We start from the raw sequence: 18,012 nt of genomic DNA, 5'->3' as shown, positions 1-18,012 counted from the left end.
TGTTTAATAAACTCAAGTGGCAGACTCTGCAAGAGAGGCGCTCTGCATCGCGGTGTAGCTTGCTCGCCAGGTTTCGAGAGGGTGCGTTTCTGGATGAGGTATCGAATATATTGCTTCCCCCTACTTATACTTCCCGAGGAGATCACGAATGTAAAATTAGAGAGATTAGAGCGCGCACGGAGGCTTTCAGACAGTCGTTCTTCCCGCGAACCATACGCGACTGGAACAGGAAAGGGAGGTAATGACAGTGGCACGTAAAGTGCCCTCCGCCACACACCGTTGGGTGGCTTGCGGAGTATCAATGTAGATAGATGTAGAAATCCTGACAGCATCCCAGTGACAGTACTTAGGATATCAAGGACCAGTTACGACAATTGGGGGCTAGCTTGCCTCAGAAGAGTATAGAACGGCTTCATGACACCCTTCAGATAGGAATCAGTGAATGCACCCAGGCCACACGGGGTGCAACTTCATACTGATAAGTGGGCTCATACTGCCATGTTGTCAGGCACTGTACTACGTGGTTTAAGTTGTCAATGTGCAAATCCAGTAATTTAGCACACTTACCCCTATTTATTATTCGTTGTTGCTACACTAAGTTAATAAGTGATAGGTTATATTAAACATAACAAAACTGTGTGAGCTATGGTATCACGGAGTTTGAAGCTAGCCCATTTTTGAAAAATCAGTTAATGTCATTACAGAGTCATGTAACTTGGCATAAGAACAGTGGTCATGAAAAGATTCTAATCAGGAGGGACCGGAGACGAGTACACGCCTATTTAGTGACAGTCGGAGACACTACTTGCTGCTTTCAGTGAATGCCGGGTTATTACAACCGTAGGAAAGAGAACTGCTTGAAAGGACGTTTGGAGTCGGTTACATAGTAAAGGTCATCGTTCATAGCGGTACAAAAAAAATGGTTCAAATGGCTCTGAGCACTATGGGACTTAACATCTTAGGCCATCAGTCCCCTAGAACTTAGAACTACTTAAACCTAACTAACCTAAGGACATCACACACATCCATGCCCGAGGCAGGATTCGAACCTGCGACCGTAGCAGTCCCGCGGCTCCGGACTGAAGCGCCTAGAACCGCACGACATAACGGTACATGAAATTTCACGTCTTCAGTAGGCCAAAAAATACAAAAAAATGCCAGTAGCTGCCTGGAGGCGTAGAATGTGGCCCATCGTGTGGTGATTTTGCTTCTTTTCTAACGACGCAAGACGTTGAGTGCACCGACAGCCCAATTTGGTTTCAACCCACAGTATGTGGAGGGTATAGTTTAGGTCGAAAGTGGTTCTGTGATGTCGTACCATGACATTTGCCTACTCACTCAGGTTGCCGTGAACCAGGATATTAATTTTAATTCTCTGTCATCAACTGAACAACTTCTTCTACACATTCATAATGAGTATTCTGTGGACATTCACGTCAAGGTGATAAAGTCACGTACTCAGAGTTGTACGTACACTCTACATAATATGACCGTCCTTCAGATGCTTGAATAACCACCTTTTGCAGCGCGGACTGTCGCGAGATGAGCAGAAACAGAATTAATGAGGGCCCGGAAGGTACCGATAGGGATGTGAAGCCATTAAGACTCCAGTGCCGTGTCCAGCTGCGCTACGCTTCTAGATTTAGAATTCATGGTGCGAACACCCCGATCGAGGTGGTCCCACAGATTCTCGATTGGGTTTACATCTGGGGAGTTTGGTGGCCAGGTAAGTACTCTACTATCATCCTGGTGCTCTTCAAACCATGCACGTACACTGAGAGCTGTGTGACACGTTGCATTTTCCTACTGATAGCTGCCATGGTGCAGTGGAAACACTAACTGTATGTAGGGATGGACATGGTTCCCAAGGATAGGTGCATACTTTTTTTGATCCATTGTGCCTTCCAGACTGACGAGATCACACAGGGAATGCCGTGAAAAGTTTCACCAGAACATAAAGCTCCCTCTTCGAGCCTGGGCCGTTCCGACGCTTGCTGCAGAGTGTTTCCTTGCAGACATTGCAAGCCGATGGAGCGTCAAACGTGATTAATCTGAAAAGGCCACCTGTCGCCACTCAGTGGACGTCCCTATGCGGTACTGGCGTGCAGATACCAGCCTTCGTCATCAATGAACAGCTATCAGCATGGGTGCATGAATCAGGTGGCTGCTGCGGAGGCCCATACGCAGCAAAGCTCGTTGAAAGATCATTGACGAGACGCTGTTCGCGGACCCTGTGGTTCATCTGTGCCATCAATTGTTCAAGAGCTACCAGTACGCATCCCATCTACGTTCGGAACGGTCTTTCAGTCATCCTCCCTCCCCGTGTGAAAGGCTTCCATCTTTTGTTTACATTGTCCACCCTTCCAAACGCCATAGAGTTACAGCACTCAGACGTTCACTGGCGGACTGTTTGGGGTTGCATTCACGCACCCTTTCTACCGTCGAATGTGTCTGCGCTCTGGTATATAGTTTCCAACGGTAAATTCCCGACCAATCGTGGACTTCTGCATATAGGACAGGCACTTCGCCACTTTGCTCTGACTGCCAGCTCGACCACACCGAGAAGCATCATCTTACATACCTCATGAAACGGGATGTTTGGCTCTACATCCAGCGCGTTGTGGGCTGTTACCTCCGCCCCCCGCAAACGACAATTACTCCGGAATCATGCTGTTGCTCCAGATCTCACACTGTCCTGTTGCGAAACACTAAACACTCACCTGCTTTAGAAGACAGGCTTTAGAATACTTCTTCCCCCGCCGGCCGGAGTGGCCGAGCGGTTGTAGATGCTACAGTCTGGAACCGCGCGACCGCTGCGGTCGCAGGTTCGAATCCTGCCTCGGGCATGGATGTGTGTGATGTCCTTAGGTTAGTTAGGTTTAAGTAGTTCTAAGTTCTAGGGGACTGATGACCTCAGCAGCTGAGTCCCATGGTGCTCAGAGCCATTTGAACCATTTTTCTGAACTTCTTCCCCAGTAGTCCACATACAGTTCTCGACTTCTGGAATCGGGCTGTGATCGCGCACAGTACGCTCTCGGTCGTGCCATCACCGACAACCTTCGAAGGATATCTCCAAAACGTCTTTCTTGAATCCCCTCCCCCCCCCCCCCCCCCCAAAAGTTCCGGCATGCCCCTTCTCCTCATTTCATGAGGCATCCGTGATCGCCGTCCGCAATACCGTGCACTGACACGTACGACCTAAGGAATGGATATAATATGAACAAACGAAATAAACCTTGTTTCATGTTAATTGTGATCTCTTATCGCTCATTCTCAACACCGTTAAGGATCGGAGCTCGATCGATTGCCCGTTTTAGTTATTTTGATTTAGTTTCCTTAGGTGGAGAGGGGGTGGAGGGGACGAGATTTAGGTGTAGGCAATGTCTGAAGAGAGATCAGTTTATTCTTGTTTGGTAGGGTCACAAGTGGTGGTGTCCCTTAGGGTTAGTACTACTCTTTTTTTATTTTCTTTTATTAGATACCCTTAATGCCCCAATAAAAAGGTGGGTAGCGCGGCTGACTGCCATGTGGGGGACCTATGTTCGTTTCCCGGCCGGGTCGGAGACTTTATCCGCTTTGGGAGTGGGTGTTGTGTTGTCCTCATCACCATTTCATCATCGACACGCAAAGCGCTGAAGCGGTGTCAAATAAAACGACTTGGTCTAGCCGACCGAACAATCCCATACCGGGTTTCCCTGCCAAAAATGCCACACTATCATTTCATTTCATTTCGCCTATGGCTCGTGGTGCACTACATTTACCTCGGCGCCCGTTTTGGATAACTCCATTCTGCCGTGCACGATATACTTTAACCACAGCGGCAAGCGAACACTTTACAAACTTAGCCGTTTGGGTAATGCTTACACACTTGGCCCGAAAGCCAATGATCATGCGGGTCTGGACGTCAGATAAATCGCTCCGATGCCGCATTACGACAACTTTGTACCGTTTCCACGTCTTCCGGACACGCTTTATATACCCTCAACTGATAGTGCTGCCATCTGCCCTTTGTGAGTAGTTATTGCACGTTGACGTCGAACATAGGCGGTGGTCACATTAATGTGACTTTCCTGTGTTTTTATTCCTAGCTGGTTTGATGTTAACTCCGGCACCCTATCACACCTCGACTGGTCCGCTAAATCATCTGATCTTAATTCCATTGAAAATGTTCGGAAGTATTTTGAAAAGCGTGTGAAACGTAGCAGTCAACATATCGGCAATTTGGAAGCAGACCAGTTTCAGTTGGATGTGGCCACTATCAAGCCTATAGTGGTGTTACACGGTATTACGGAGTGGGATCAGGGCTGTCGACCTGTGGTTGATGCTATCCAGGCCTTTGAGAGGTAGACTATCCTGATACACTTTGCAGATCCGTAACTGTAGGTAACAGAACTACTAATTGGTTGATCCAAATCACTCTGTATTACTGTGTTAGCGAAAGAGTGTAGTGTACAAAGCACCTCCCTGCAGTGGTCTGATTTCCCTCAGAAAAATTCCACTGGGCAGAAAATATACAACGCCAACAACCTCCATGTAATCTAATTACTGGTCTTAGCAACAACCTTGCCATTTTCAGTAAAAAAAAAAATCTTGCCACATTATTTCAAAGAAAGTTAGAATGTCCAGTCAGAATAAAATACTTCGCTCTTTGTATCCACCTTTAAATACCCCAATTCCACCAGCACCTCCTCCAGCTACTATCTTCCTGATATGACACAAAACTACTGCCACGGATAACGACCATTTGGGCTAAATCAATGAACCCTCAAATATTAAAGTCATAAGCGTATAAATCATCAACCACCGCAAGCAAGTGATAATGCTCCATGCAACGGGATATTTTCCGGTCGCCATACTTCGCTCAGACTTATAAATCCGAGAAAAATACCCCTACTTTTCTAAAGCTGCTCTGCAGTTCCAAACAACTTCAAAATTATGATTCTTGAAATTTGTCCGACGAATTGAGTATTCCATGACGTATCGCGATTGTATGCGGATAACGTCGACATCTTGTCACGAAATTTCGGCTGACAACCATTCAGCCACCTTCAGGTGAGCTTTACAGTGAGGTCTTTCGTGCACGTCGCTAAACTTACACCAAAACTTGGCGTGGAGGAGCGTGCGTTATCGGTTACTACTGCATGACCGCCCTCCTTCGATTTTAGCGCCTCTGTCGGATAATGCTCCATCTGCGACGCTCAGGGGAATGCGATAACCATGATATTGGATACACGCCCTCTGTCGAATTGGAGGCCCGCGGAGTTAAAATTCACAGACCAAAACAGTAAAATTAAGTGCCGCTAGACGTATCGTTATGCGTAGAGTTTTATATTACTGAAGATATTAAAGGAACCACCGAGTTCCATGCCTTATCAAGTCGAAAGCCGCCTTCCAGTGAAACATATTTCCACAGATTCTTTGGTAATAGAATCCCAAAAGGATGTCGTCGTGGCCAAGATTTTCTTGGTAGAATAATTGGTAGAGTGTACCGTCGGATACTATTCTCAGCTATGGCTGATCTATTATGCTGTGAAATGTGAGTATGGTGATCTTGTTCCACGTACCTTTCCTAAATTCTGTGTGTCGTCCGACAACTGCAGGCTTTACCACATTGGCATGGTATTTTGTAGAGTTCAGGTCTTTGTCAGTGGTCAGAATATTACTTTAATATAATGTTTCTTACGATGCGACAGATCTAGCTGGAATTAATTTCATTATTTTGGCCTATGAATTTTAACCCTTTAGGCCCTCAATGCGACACGGGGCGTGCATGCAAAGCCCTATCGCCGCCAAGTATGCTCCTGCTCGTCTCGCAAGGGTACTGTCCAACCTGAGACGTTGAAGTATGTCCTGAATTTTTGTATAGGGGAAGAACAGAACGAAAGAAACACATTGTCAAAATTTTAGCTGTCAAAACTCACTGGAAGTATTTTTTTAAAATGTTGAAAATTGCCGTATCACAGCTTACCTGGTTGCTGGAGGAATGTGTACCCCTGCCGTATTTGCGGCAGACGGAGCATGTTTAACACGACGGACGCATAGCCTTGGTTGACGGCAAGTTGTCAAACAGATAACACTGAACAATGCGAAAGCAATTCGTAACGTGAATTTCTGTTTCCGTTGATAGTTTCTCTGATACAATTGTTCGCAATTTCTATTCGCTCAAAATTTGCAACTCATTTAACATCCGTAATAACTGGCAGTTTCCTTTGCAGTATCGCCAGGTATTAACAATGGAGATAAAACTGAATTAATTTTCTTTGTGTTTTCTTCGTGTATGCTAGCTAATAGCATTTGCCTTTGCGTAGGTTGCAGAGTCTCACAGTAATGTGGAATCCAGCTAATGTTTTGAACCTTGCATAGATGAAATGTCAAGAACGTGGTATGCAATCGAAATCATCTACTTCTCCTAAAGAATTTCTTACGTGTTATTCATTCCTTAATTTCCTGGAAATTCACTGAATGTTGTCGACGTATCGATAGAAATTATGGAAACATAAGAAGAAACAGGAAATAACTGACAATTCTATGAATTCTAATTCGAACAGTGACTGTTGTGCTAATTAAAGTCCAGAACAAAAACACAGTATTTTCTTAGCCCGAAGAAAACATGTACGATTATAGCTTTCACTGTCAAAAGAAAGGCTACAAATTTTTTGGTTAAACGAAGAAGGGAGAAATTGTTTGAAGTTAAGCAGTGTGCAAAGCCGGCTACGTTTAGTAAAATCTGAACGTGAGTTGTACAAATGGAACAAAGATTTACACAAAATACGAAATGCATGCCAAAATGAAATTCACAAAACTGTAAAAGAAAAACTGTTTGAAAAATTTAGAACTGTTCGTGAGAGTCAATGCACCGTTACCCAGGGAGATCTACTCGTCTGGGTCCTCTGAATTGCGAATAAGTTTAACATTACTGTTTTCAGGCTTCTTCGACCTAATTAAACAGATTCAGGAAATTATACGAAAAAAGAAGTCGGTAAAATACAAATTTTACTTCAGGTAAATGTGGAGAGGAAATGTATTTAACAGGAAATACTACAGAGTAATCTGTAGCTGACATAAAGACGAAGCTTCTTGTTTACCCCCTAAAATGCTTTGTATAAAGCCAGCCAGTCAGTTTGCGTGCAAGTACTGCGTACAGACAGTTTTTAATAAGTTTGAGAGAAAGAAAGACAAAGTAGTTTGTGCAGCTGATGACTGCAATGACAATCTTGTAGTCTACCTAGCAAAATCTGGAAAAACAGAGGGGAATAATTTTCAGTATTAAATCCGAAACGTCTTCCTAGCATTTGTAACAAATAAATCATTGCTTTTGTTTTACTTTTCATCTAGACATAACATCACATCTGTCTCTGGGAGAACGACGAAAAGATTCGGCCTCTCGGCAAAGAGTTGTTTCGACACTGTAAAGCATTTTTCAGCTAATTGTCGGACAATATAAATTCTGATACCTCTTTGTCATTTCAGGTTTATCAGCGGAATAGTATTGTCCAACTTCAGTCGTTTTTGCAATGTCTGTCCGATTCACCAAGTTTTACAAAGTTAGTCAAGGATGCCTGGTACACAGCACAATAAGCAGAACAACGGCCACAACCATTTCTTACTCCATTCTAATTCTGTCTAAATAAAACTAGTAATTACTGTGACGTGCTTAAATGCATTAATTTGTCCTTTATCAGGTGTGCCTGGTTTAAAGGAAATGTTTGTTTTCCTCATCCAACAGCCACTTCATATTTTTTAGATGACTACTGGAAATAATCAAAAGGACTATTTCATAGCGAGTAAAATATACATTATTCAAAAATCGTCATAAGAACTATGCTACAGAAATTGTTATAAAGTATTTCATGTCAACATAGTAAAGTCTCAATTCATAGAAGTCGTCTGTAAGGTAACATCATATGCTGCCTTGATTTTCTTTCCTCTGCTAGTCACTTGGGTAACAATTACATCTGCAACAGGTTAGGTGACGCTATGACATCTACATCTACATCTACGTGATTACTCTGCTATTCACAAGAAAGTGCCTGGCAGAGGGTTCAATGAACCACCTTCAAGCTGTCTCTCTACCGTTCCACTCTCGAACGGCATGCGGGAAAAACGAGCACTTAAATTTTTCTGTGCGAGCCCTGATTTCTCTTATTTTATCGTGATGATCATTGCTCCCTATGTAGGTGGGTGCCAAAAGATGTTTTCGCAATCGGAAGAGAAAGCTGGTGATTGAAATTTCATGAGAAGATCCCGTCACAACGAAAAATGCCTTTGTTTTAATGATTTCCACTCCAATTCACGTATCATGTCTGTGACTCCGCGATAATATAAAACGAGCTGCCCTTATTTGTAATTTTTCGATGTCATCCGTCAGTCTTACCTGATGCGGATCCCACACCGCACAGCAATACCCCAGAATAGGGCGGACAATCGTGGTGTAAGCAGTCTCTTTAGTATACCTGTTTCACCCTCTAAGTGTTCTGCCAATGAACTTCAAGTTATTCCAAAAAAATTAATGATTTGAGACATTTTTGGTATGGTTTAAGTACTTAAAGTTCGCGTTTGTGGCGCTACGATCTCTTGTCACGGTTGCGTCTACTTATTCGCCTATTTTCGCGCTAGGCGGGAAGGGCTGTACAAACCGCTGTTTTAAGCTGTTCTTCGTGGGTCCAAAATGAGCAACTTAAGAAAAAGGAAAAAAATTTGCAATGCGTCTTAGCGACTAAAATTTTGACAGCTCATTTCTTTTGGGGAATTCTTCCTGCATGAAAAATTTCATGTCACCTTTCGACATGTCGGATTCGACCATTCCTTTGTCAGATGGAGCAATATTCGACAGAGGGTGCGAAACTTGACGGAAGGCAATCATGCAGCGGCAATTAATGGCATGCGCAACTTATGGCATGCGCCTCCGTGCTACTTTCGATATCAACTTAGCGACGTGTACCTACAATTTCCTCTGTAAAATTCACATGAAAGTTTTTGAACTGTTGTCAGCGGAAATTTTGGCAAGATCTAGACCTCATTAATCTGCAATATCAATACTTCTTTGAAGACTTCAAGAATTTGCAGCGGATGTTTGATCTTGTCGCAGTCACTAATGTGATTTTTCGCAAAGCATTTAAGACCCATAAAATTACTACATCTACATCTACATTTTATGATTACTGTGCAGTTAATACTTAATTGCTTCGTAGAGATTCACAGAACAACTTTCAGGCTATTTTTAGACCGTTTCACTCTTGCATAGCACGTGGGAAAAATGAACACCTACGTCGTTCCGCGCAAGCTCGGACTTCTCATATTTTATTACAATGATCACTTCCACCTATGCAGGTGGGAGTCACCAAAATATTTTCACATAGTTTGTCATAGAAATTACGTGAAAATATCTTGGACGAAAGAAAAACGTATTTTTTTTCCTACCATTGGTATCCCCGATTCCAACCCCGCCCCTTCCCCACTGCATCATCCAACGGTACAGCAACTCATACTGTATGTCCCATTATCTTTTCAGCCATGAAACATTTTCTGGGGACAGTCCACAGTTTTCATGCTTCGTTCTCAATTCCTTTAAAACTGATTAAGAACAATAAACGTCCCCCTTTTCTTATTTTTTGTCCTCAGTTTTTGAAATTTCCTAAAACAATCTAAATAGGAAGAATGTGCTGATCATTATAAACTAGAACGTGGATGACTATACCAGTACAACCTAATTTGGCATCAATTGCTTATTCCATATATACATTTTGACATCGCAGTCCACGGAGAGCAGCGACCCGATTCTATATTTAAAAATGAACAGTCGAGATCACAATAATATTTCTTTATTAACCGGTTTCGGCTTACGTACAAGCCATCTTCAGAATTTTTTTTGAAAAATCTGAGAAGCCGCCAACACCAGCCATACGGGACCAAAAAGAAATCGAGATGGCTTGTACATAAGCCGAAACCGATTAATAAAAAAATATTAATGCGATCTCGACTGGTCATTCTTAAATTATTTTGTTTAACTGCAAGAAAATGGACTAATGAAGATGAGGACTATTTTCTGGTGCGAATGAATTTTTACTTGAATTCAGAAATTATACCACACTGATGGGGGACATGCCGAAGCATCAGACTAGGACAGCTGTATAATCGTGGTGTTATTTCGTTTCTATTTATCTCATCTTTTTCAGCATCCACTTTCTTGTGAGTAAATAAATAAATGACGCCTTATGTACATTTTCTATTGGTAATTCTGACTTTTGTTAGCCACCACGGTGCAGCAAAGGTCTAAGAGATTGGCTTCTGATCATCCCAGTGAGACATGGATCTTGTGTTTGTCTAAAGGCACTGGTTCTTTCCCTTCCCTGGAGTCAGTGGCCCTAAATTAGGGACGGCGACTGCTTATAGCCCATTGAATTGCTCACGGTGGTCGTTACACCCTAACTGAAAAAAAAGTTCTGTTAAGTACATTTTTTCCATTAAGCTGTTTCTAGAAGCGAAGTTACCGGATTTGGAATATTACTTCTTTTGTACAGTAAATTTCTGGTTTCACATTTTTTTCTCTTGTGCAGAATCGAGGTCATGTTGGATCAAGGTCATGTCTGTTACCGTTTCGTACTAAGTAGCGGCTGCTATAGTTTTGAGGTAGTTAGAGGCAATGTGTTTACTTTCGTCAAAGTAAAAAACTTATTAAGTAACTGTTCCATATGCTTTTGGAAACAATTTGATGTTTTAATTTTTCCTCTTGTTAATTTTTTCTCCTCATTTGGTAAATGTTTTCACTGTTTGATTTGAAATTAACTTTTTCCACTCTTTGCCTCCCATTAAATTTTGCTGATGTAGACGGCCACCTTGTCTTGCCTAATGGTAGAAACGGCCCTTGCCACCCCAACTTTTAAGACGGCGCGGTCGACTTCCTTCCCCATGCTTCCCTAACTCGCTGGGACAGATGACCTCGCTGTTTGGTCCTCACCCGAAATAAACCAACTAACCAACCACCCCAACTCGTGTACCATATTCGTTACACTATCTCTCCCACTTGGCGATAATCCAAAACCAACTGCCCTTCTCTGAACTTTATCGATTCTCTCCATCAATGCTATCTGGTAAGGATACCATATCACGCGGGAACATTCCAAAAGAGGACGAACAAGAGTAGTGTACGCAGTGTCTTTCGTAGATGTGTCGCATCTTCTAAGTGTATTGCCAGTAAAACGCAATCTTTGTTTCCCCATCTCGATAATATTTTCTACATGATGTTTTTAATTTAAGATGTCTACAAGTGTAATCTACAGATATTTAGTGGAATTGACAAGCTTTAAATTTGTCTGATTTATCACGTAAGCAAAATTTATCGGGCAGTGTTTCATTACTCAGAATCAACTGACACTTTTATCGTAATGCAAGAAGCTTGTCACTTTCATTCTGAAATTCACTTTGGTCTTCTAATCACTTTACTAGAACGTAGACTACAGCATCATCTATTACAGTTCCTTGGGGAACGCCAGATCTCACTTCTGTTTCACTTGATGACTTCCCGGTGATTACTACGAACTGTTGCGTTTTTGATAGGAAGTCACGAATCAGTTTGCCCCTTTTGAAGATCCAGAAAAATGGAATGAACTTGAGTTTCTCTGTCAAGACACTCATTACTTCATGTGAATAAAGAGCCCGTTGTGTTTCACAAAAACAATATTTTCTGAATCCATGTTGACTATGCATCAAAAATTGGTTCAAATGGCTCTGAGCACTATGGGACTCAACATCTGAGGTAATCAGTCCGCTAGAATTTGAACTACTTAAACCTAACTAACCTAAGGACATCACACACATCCATGCCCGAGGCAGGATTCGAACCTGCGACCGTAGCCTATGCGTCAATAGATCGTTTTCTTCGAGATATTTCATGCTGTTACAACACCTTACATGTTTAAATATTCTACTGTAAACCGATGTCAGTGGTAAGGATCTATAATTCAGCGGATTATTTCTGTTTTCTTTCTTGTGTATGCGTGAGTCCTGTATAACTTTCCAGTCTTCAGGTACGGATCTTGCCACAAGTGAATGGTCCTATATGGAACCATATCATCAGCATTCTTCGAAAGGAACCTGGTTGGTATATCAACTGGATGGGAAGACTTGCCTTTATTAAGTGGCTTAAGTTGCTTCTCCACACCGAGAGTGTCTACTTGTAAGTTACTCATGATAGCTGTTTTTCTTGACAGGAATTATCTAATACTTAGAGCAGTTGTTTTTGGTGAAGGAATTTACGAAAACCGTGTTCAGTGGCTCCTCTCTAGCGGCGTCGTCACCGATAAGAGTATCATTACTATCGCCCAATGAAGTTATTGAATGTGTCTCGCCAGTAGTACCCTTTGCATACGACCAGAATCTCTTTCGATTTTCTGCCAGATTCTGAGACTGTGTCTTTGTGGTAACTATTAAAAGTATCTTGCATTCAAGTCTGCGCTAAATTTCGAGTGATATAGAAGAGCGCTCATCTTGGAGAGTTTGCGTCCTTTTAAATCGAACATACTTTTTTCGTCGCTCGTGCAACAATATTCTGACCTGTTCTGCATGCCATGGGAGATGTTTTAAATAAATATGTTTTGTGTTTAATTTTGATGTATCTCAGTGTTACGGTATTCAGTCTCGCTACAACGGCCTTGTGGTTACTAACAGCTGTAGCCATAATGACACTCTCCATTTGCTCTGGTTTGTTTGTTGTTAAGATAGCTAGTATGTTATCGCAAACAATTACACTGCATGTAGGCTTCTGAGCTTAATGGTCAAAATAATTTTCAAAAATTGTTCAAATGGCTCTAAACACTGTGGGCTTAACATCTGAGGTCATCAGTCCCCTAGACTTAGAACCGCTTAAACCTAACTAACCTAAGGACATCACACACATCCATGCCCTAGGCAGGATTCGATCCTGCGACCGTAGCAACAGCGCGGTTCCGGACTGAAGCGCCTACAACCGCTCGGCCACAGGGGCCGACAATAATTTTCAGAGAAAGCATTTAGTACAATTATTTCCGTCGGTTTTTTATGCTTACCACTGACTTTAAACATGTATTTTAGCCAAAATATCGAGGGTAGACTGACGTCGCCACCAACTATAACTGGATGAGACATTACCCATTCGAAATTAAAGTTTTCCCTGAATCTATGTGGAATAAAAAGCGGACCAAACGATTACTCCTCTGCCCAGATCTCCCTATAAGCTTGGAGAAGGTGCGTCACAAGGTGTCAATGAAATCTCCACACTTTTCATTCCTGACGCCCTCCACACACCAGTCAAATTTTGTGGCAGCATTCGGTACAGATATTCCGTTTACGTAAATATTAGTGAACGATGACATTAACATTGTCCTTACTAATCCCCAATCCAGCGATAGATATTTCAAAGACAATCGTGAACTTTGTACCAGCCTTTTTTGAACTCATCGTTCATATCTTTCTTTTTACCCATCTTCTATTCCCTAGATTTGCAGTAACATAGGATGCGGATCCGTTACCGATTTTCTCAAATTGTGACGAGATCATTGTACTATGGTACGTATCTTTGACCGACTTCGTGATATTGGCTGCGACCGATGTATCTGGGTAAGTTCAAATGGTTCAAATGGCCCTGAGCACTATGGGGCTTATCTTCTGAGGTCATCAGTCCTCTAGAACTTAGAACTACTTAAAGCTAACTAACCTAAGGACATCACACACATCCATGCCCAAGGCAGGATTCGAATCTGCGACCGTAGCGGTCGCGCGGTTCCAGACTGTAGCGCCTAGAACCGTATCTGGGTAAGTGTTTCGACGCTAAGCGACTCTGCTCGATGTCTCCTAGAGTGCACATGTATGTGCAGATTCTGAGTACACATTGCCATTTGGATGTCTGTCTATTCCGTGACCTGTTTAGTTGCATGCTGAATATGTGCTTCGTTAATTAGACCTCTGTGTTATACGTTTCTGCGATACTCGTTCGTTTAAATTCTTAGTTTAATGTATGCTACCCAGCAACTGTGTCCTCATTTCATTTTGTTTCAGAACGGCGAGGCGTTTGCTGGCCGCGTTGGCCTTCTTTTTGTGGTCTCGGGCACCGCTGGGGGTCTCGTGTGTGGTTTCATTCTGGACAAAACCCACAAATTCAAGTACGTAATCCGTGTCTATCAGAAAGGTCAAGTAGTGGTCCTTTAAACTCCTCGTCTTATACATTGATATTTGTTTTCAACTGACTATTCGCACATATGAAAAAGGCACGTACGTACTTCACTGCTTCTGTTAAAGTAGAGATGAGTGGAGAACACTCTACCGAAGGACAGAGATAAGGAACTAGAGTAGAATTGAAATAACAAGTCGCATCGTATATTGAAATAATAGTACACTATTATTTCTGTACAGTGATCAGCACGGTTTGCCACAGTAAATAGACATAGGCCTTACATATACTGGAAAATAAATAAATATTAATAATGAGGAATGAAGGTTCAGAAATTAAATATTCTTTTGTTTTCTGTTTAATAGGCACACATCCGTTGTCCTGGTCGTGATTCTCCTTGTGAGTATGGTCGCTTTCACGTTCACTTTGTCTCTTGGAAATCATGCAGTCGTGTACGTCGTCTCATTGTGTTTGGGGTAAGTGAAAACTAAATCAATTATATACATACTTTGTTGGTTAACATAATCATCAGTCACAGTCCGATGTTCTATAGCTCGGTATGGTGTGTAGACCAAAGAACCACAATCTTGGAAAGGTCCTGATGGTGGCTGTTGATGATTGCCCCTTTTCAAATAGGTATCCTCCCTAGGAATCACGCACATGAATGAAACAACACGAAACGAAGGGCCTCACAGCGAACTACAGACCTGTTCTCCGTTATGCATGGTTGGTTGGAGAAAATGTATGTCGATGTTTATTGTAACTTGGATGAAAATCTTTCTGGAGAGCTGTTCTTGTGACAGTGGACCAGGATAGTACTAACATTACAACAGGGCCTCCATTAGGTGTCACACACTTCTTGTTAGTATAAGTCTTTTTCACCGCCATGAATATCACCTCTTAGGGGCTGATGTGGCTACTTTTTCACGTCTTAGCACCAATACCCACAAATCTTGTATCGTATATTTATTCTTCCGCACACGAAATTTTTTCTCTGTTTTTCCGCTAAAACGCGTTTTAGGCAGGCTCATAAAGACAAACATAGTGGTAAATCTTACATCGCCTGGAAGCCCCTAGAAAACATAGAAAACAAAGTAAACTGCAGAATTTCAGCCCGCAGACCTACGGAGAAAAAAAGTACCATTAAAAAGAGCTATCAAAACCGAACATTTCTGTCTAAAAGGTTTCTTACGATTTTTCGGTGATTTCATCAAAAAATCTTCCTGAAACTGATGATTTGACCAACGTTTAAGAAAATAAAACGACAGATTATATGGTTATATGATAAGTGCTTTCCAATTGTTACAGTGAGGGGAAGAAGTTACCTTATACGTTCCTTTGAATAAACTCTATTTGCAATTTCTAATGTTTATAACATACTGACCTCTTCAATGCTGCTTTGCCCAGATATGCGTTACACACATATACTGAACACACCTTTTCCTCCTCCTCACTGTGTCCACCTCTTCCTCCCTTTGTCCCTCTCATCCAACCACCTCACTATCTGCTCCTCTCCCACTCTCTCTGTCTCTTCATTTCCTCTTACACCTCTGTTCATCCATTTCTGTCACCCCCTCCCTCTGACCATATCTTCCTCCCCTCTCCCTCTGACCATATCCTCCTCTCTTTCTATCTCTGCCTCATCCTATTCCTTTTCCATCTTCACAGTACTCCTCTACACCTTCCACCTGCCTCATGCATCCATCCCCTCCCCCCTTTCTATCCATTTCCTCATTCTATCGCATTTTCTATCCTCTCTTCTATCCATCTCAACCTGTTCCCAGCCATACTGATTAGTGCATGTAGCCCCTGCAATAGACTTAAATAAAACAGGCTGAAACTACTTCGACAATGTGAGCGTCATGCACGGCAAGCTACACATCAGAGGCTTGAAAATCGTTGCCTCTAACATCCAGGCCACCATCCAAAACAGGTCAATTAAGCAGGCTGATAATACTCGAAAGCAACACACCTGTTGTGTAGGGCAGCTTACATGTTGGGTATTGGAAAAACGTCACTTGACCCTGAGAGATCGGCTGGCCAGAAAAAGCCTGATGTGCAGGGCAGCCTATACACTGGGCACTGGGAAAAACCACATTTCCGCCCATATGTCCGCTCCTATTGGAGCGAGGCGGTTATAAACTCGACAGAGCTGATACTCGTGAGGCCTGATGTTTCTATACCAAATTTGGCTGAAATCAATCTAGGAATCTGGGAGGAGATCCTGGACAGATGCAAATTCACACATACACTCTGCTTTATACCGGGTGATCAAAAAGTCTGTATAAATTTGAAAACTTAATAAACCACAGAATAATGTAGATAGAGAGGTAAAAATGCTTGGAATGACATGGGGTTTTATTAGGATGGCGCTCCACCTCATATTGCTAGACGCGTGAAAGATCTCTTGCACGCGCCGTTTGGTGATGACCGTGTGCTCAGCCACCACTTTCCGTCATGCTTGGTCTCCCAGGTCCCCAGACCTCAGTCTGTGCGATAATTGAATTTGGGTCTATCTGAAGTCGCAAGTGTACCGTGATCGACTGACATCTCTAGGGATGCTGAAAGACAACATCCGACGCCAGTGCCTCACCATAACTCCGGACGTGCTTTACAGTGTTGTTCACAACATTATTCCTCGACTACAGCTATTGTTGAGGAATGATGGTGGACATATTAAGCATTTCCTGTAAAGAACATCATCTTTGCTTTGTCTTACATTGTTATGCTAATTATTGCTATTCTGATCAGATGAAGCGCCATCTGTCGGACATTTTTTGAACTTTCGTATTTTTTTTGTTCTATTAAAACCACATGTCATTCCAAGCATGTGTCAATTTGTACCTCTCTATCTACATTAGTCCGTGATTTATTCAGTTTTCAAATTTATACTGACTTTTTGATCACCCGGTATATACAGAGTGGACAGAAATAGTTTGAAAAGCTTGTAAGGATGTTCCAGGGTAGGCTGCACTGAGAAAGAAATGCTGAGAAAAAATTCGATACTGCCTTTTACAGGCTATAATACACTATAAGGCACACTTTAATTTTTAAGCAACTTTTTTAAAAAGTAACATTTTTGTCATCTTTGGTATTAGCTTGCAAAACCAGACTAAAAAAATTCTTACTTCATAAAACCGAACTGGCGTTTAAAATCGCTTAAAATCGTCATCTGAATTTTTTTCTTCTTTTTCTTCGTCTTCTTCTTCTTCTTCTTCTTCATCTTCTACTTCATCTTCGTCGTCATCGTTCTCCTCTTCATATATAAGATGGTCTTTACTGCCATACTAATGCTGTACCTCTTGAAAGGTTTTATCCATTGACAACTTGTTTGATTGTAGGTCGATTTAAAGCTCCCTTTGACCTGAAGTCGTGTTGGGTTGCATCCATCATGCATTCTTTCCATTCTTCTCTCATATACACTTTAAGTGGTTTATTTGTCGCTACTTCAAGAAGTTGCAATTGTGAAGAAAGTCTGCCTGGAATAACAGCAAACTCTGTTTTTCCCTGTTTCAATTTCTCTTTCACAGAATTTTTCAAATAATTACTAAACTGATTTAGCACAAGAAGAGAGGTCTTCTTAAATAAAAAATCCTATCCTTCTCTCCCACACTCTGTTACTCCATACCAGCCTCGTCCATCCAGCCGTTGCCATGTAAATGAACAACAAGACCTAGTGGTATTTTCAGAAGATTTTGGCATTGCTTTGTGCTTGAAAATGATAGTTGGATTAAGTTTAGTACCGTCAGCACAGCACGAAAGGACAACAGTGTAGTGCATTTTTTCACGTCCACTTGTTTTTATAGTTACAGTTTAAGCACCTTTCAAACAACTGTTCTGTTATTCGCCACATCAAATGCTTTCGTCCA

At 42.0% G+C, this 18,012-nt stretch overlaps 1 protein-coding gene across 1 annotated transcript in view; it reads left to right on the top strand.

The window, feature by feature from the left end:
- LOC124556105 (feline leukemia virus subgroup C receptor-related protein 2-like) overlaps window positions 1-18,012 on the top strand; it is a 158,148-nt gene that overhangs the window by 107,565 nt on the left and 32,571 nt on the right. Inside the window, exons 5-6 of the mRNA XM_047130129.1 lie at window positions 14,032-14,135; window positions 14,509-14,619. Coding sequence (XP_046986085.1) covers window positions 14,032-14,135; window positions 14,509-14,619 — 215 coding nt within the window. The remainder of the gene's footprint in view (window positions 1-14,031; window positions 14,136-14,508; window positions 14,620-18,012) is intronic.

The sequence above is a fragment of the Schistocerca americana genome, chromosome X, assembly GCF_021461395.2.
Source record: "Schistocerca americana isolate TAMUIC-IGC-003095 chromosome X, iqSchAmer2.1, whole genome shotgun sequence".
NCBI lineage: Eukaryota > Metazoa > Arthropoda > Insecta > Orthoptera > Acrididae > Schistocerca > Schistocerca americana.
Note: the sequence above shows the minus strand (reverse complement) of the source record. Positions and strands in the feature narration are given on the sequence as shown.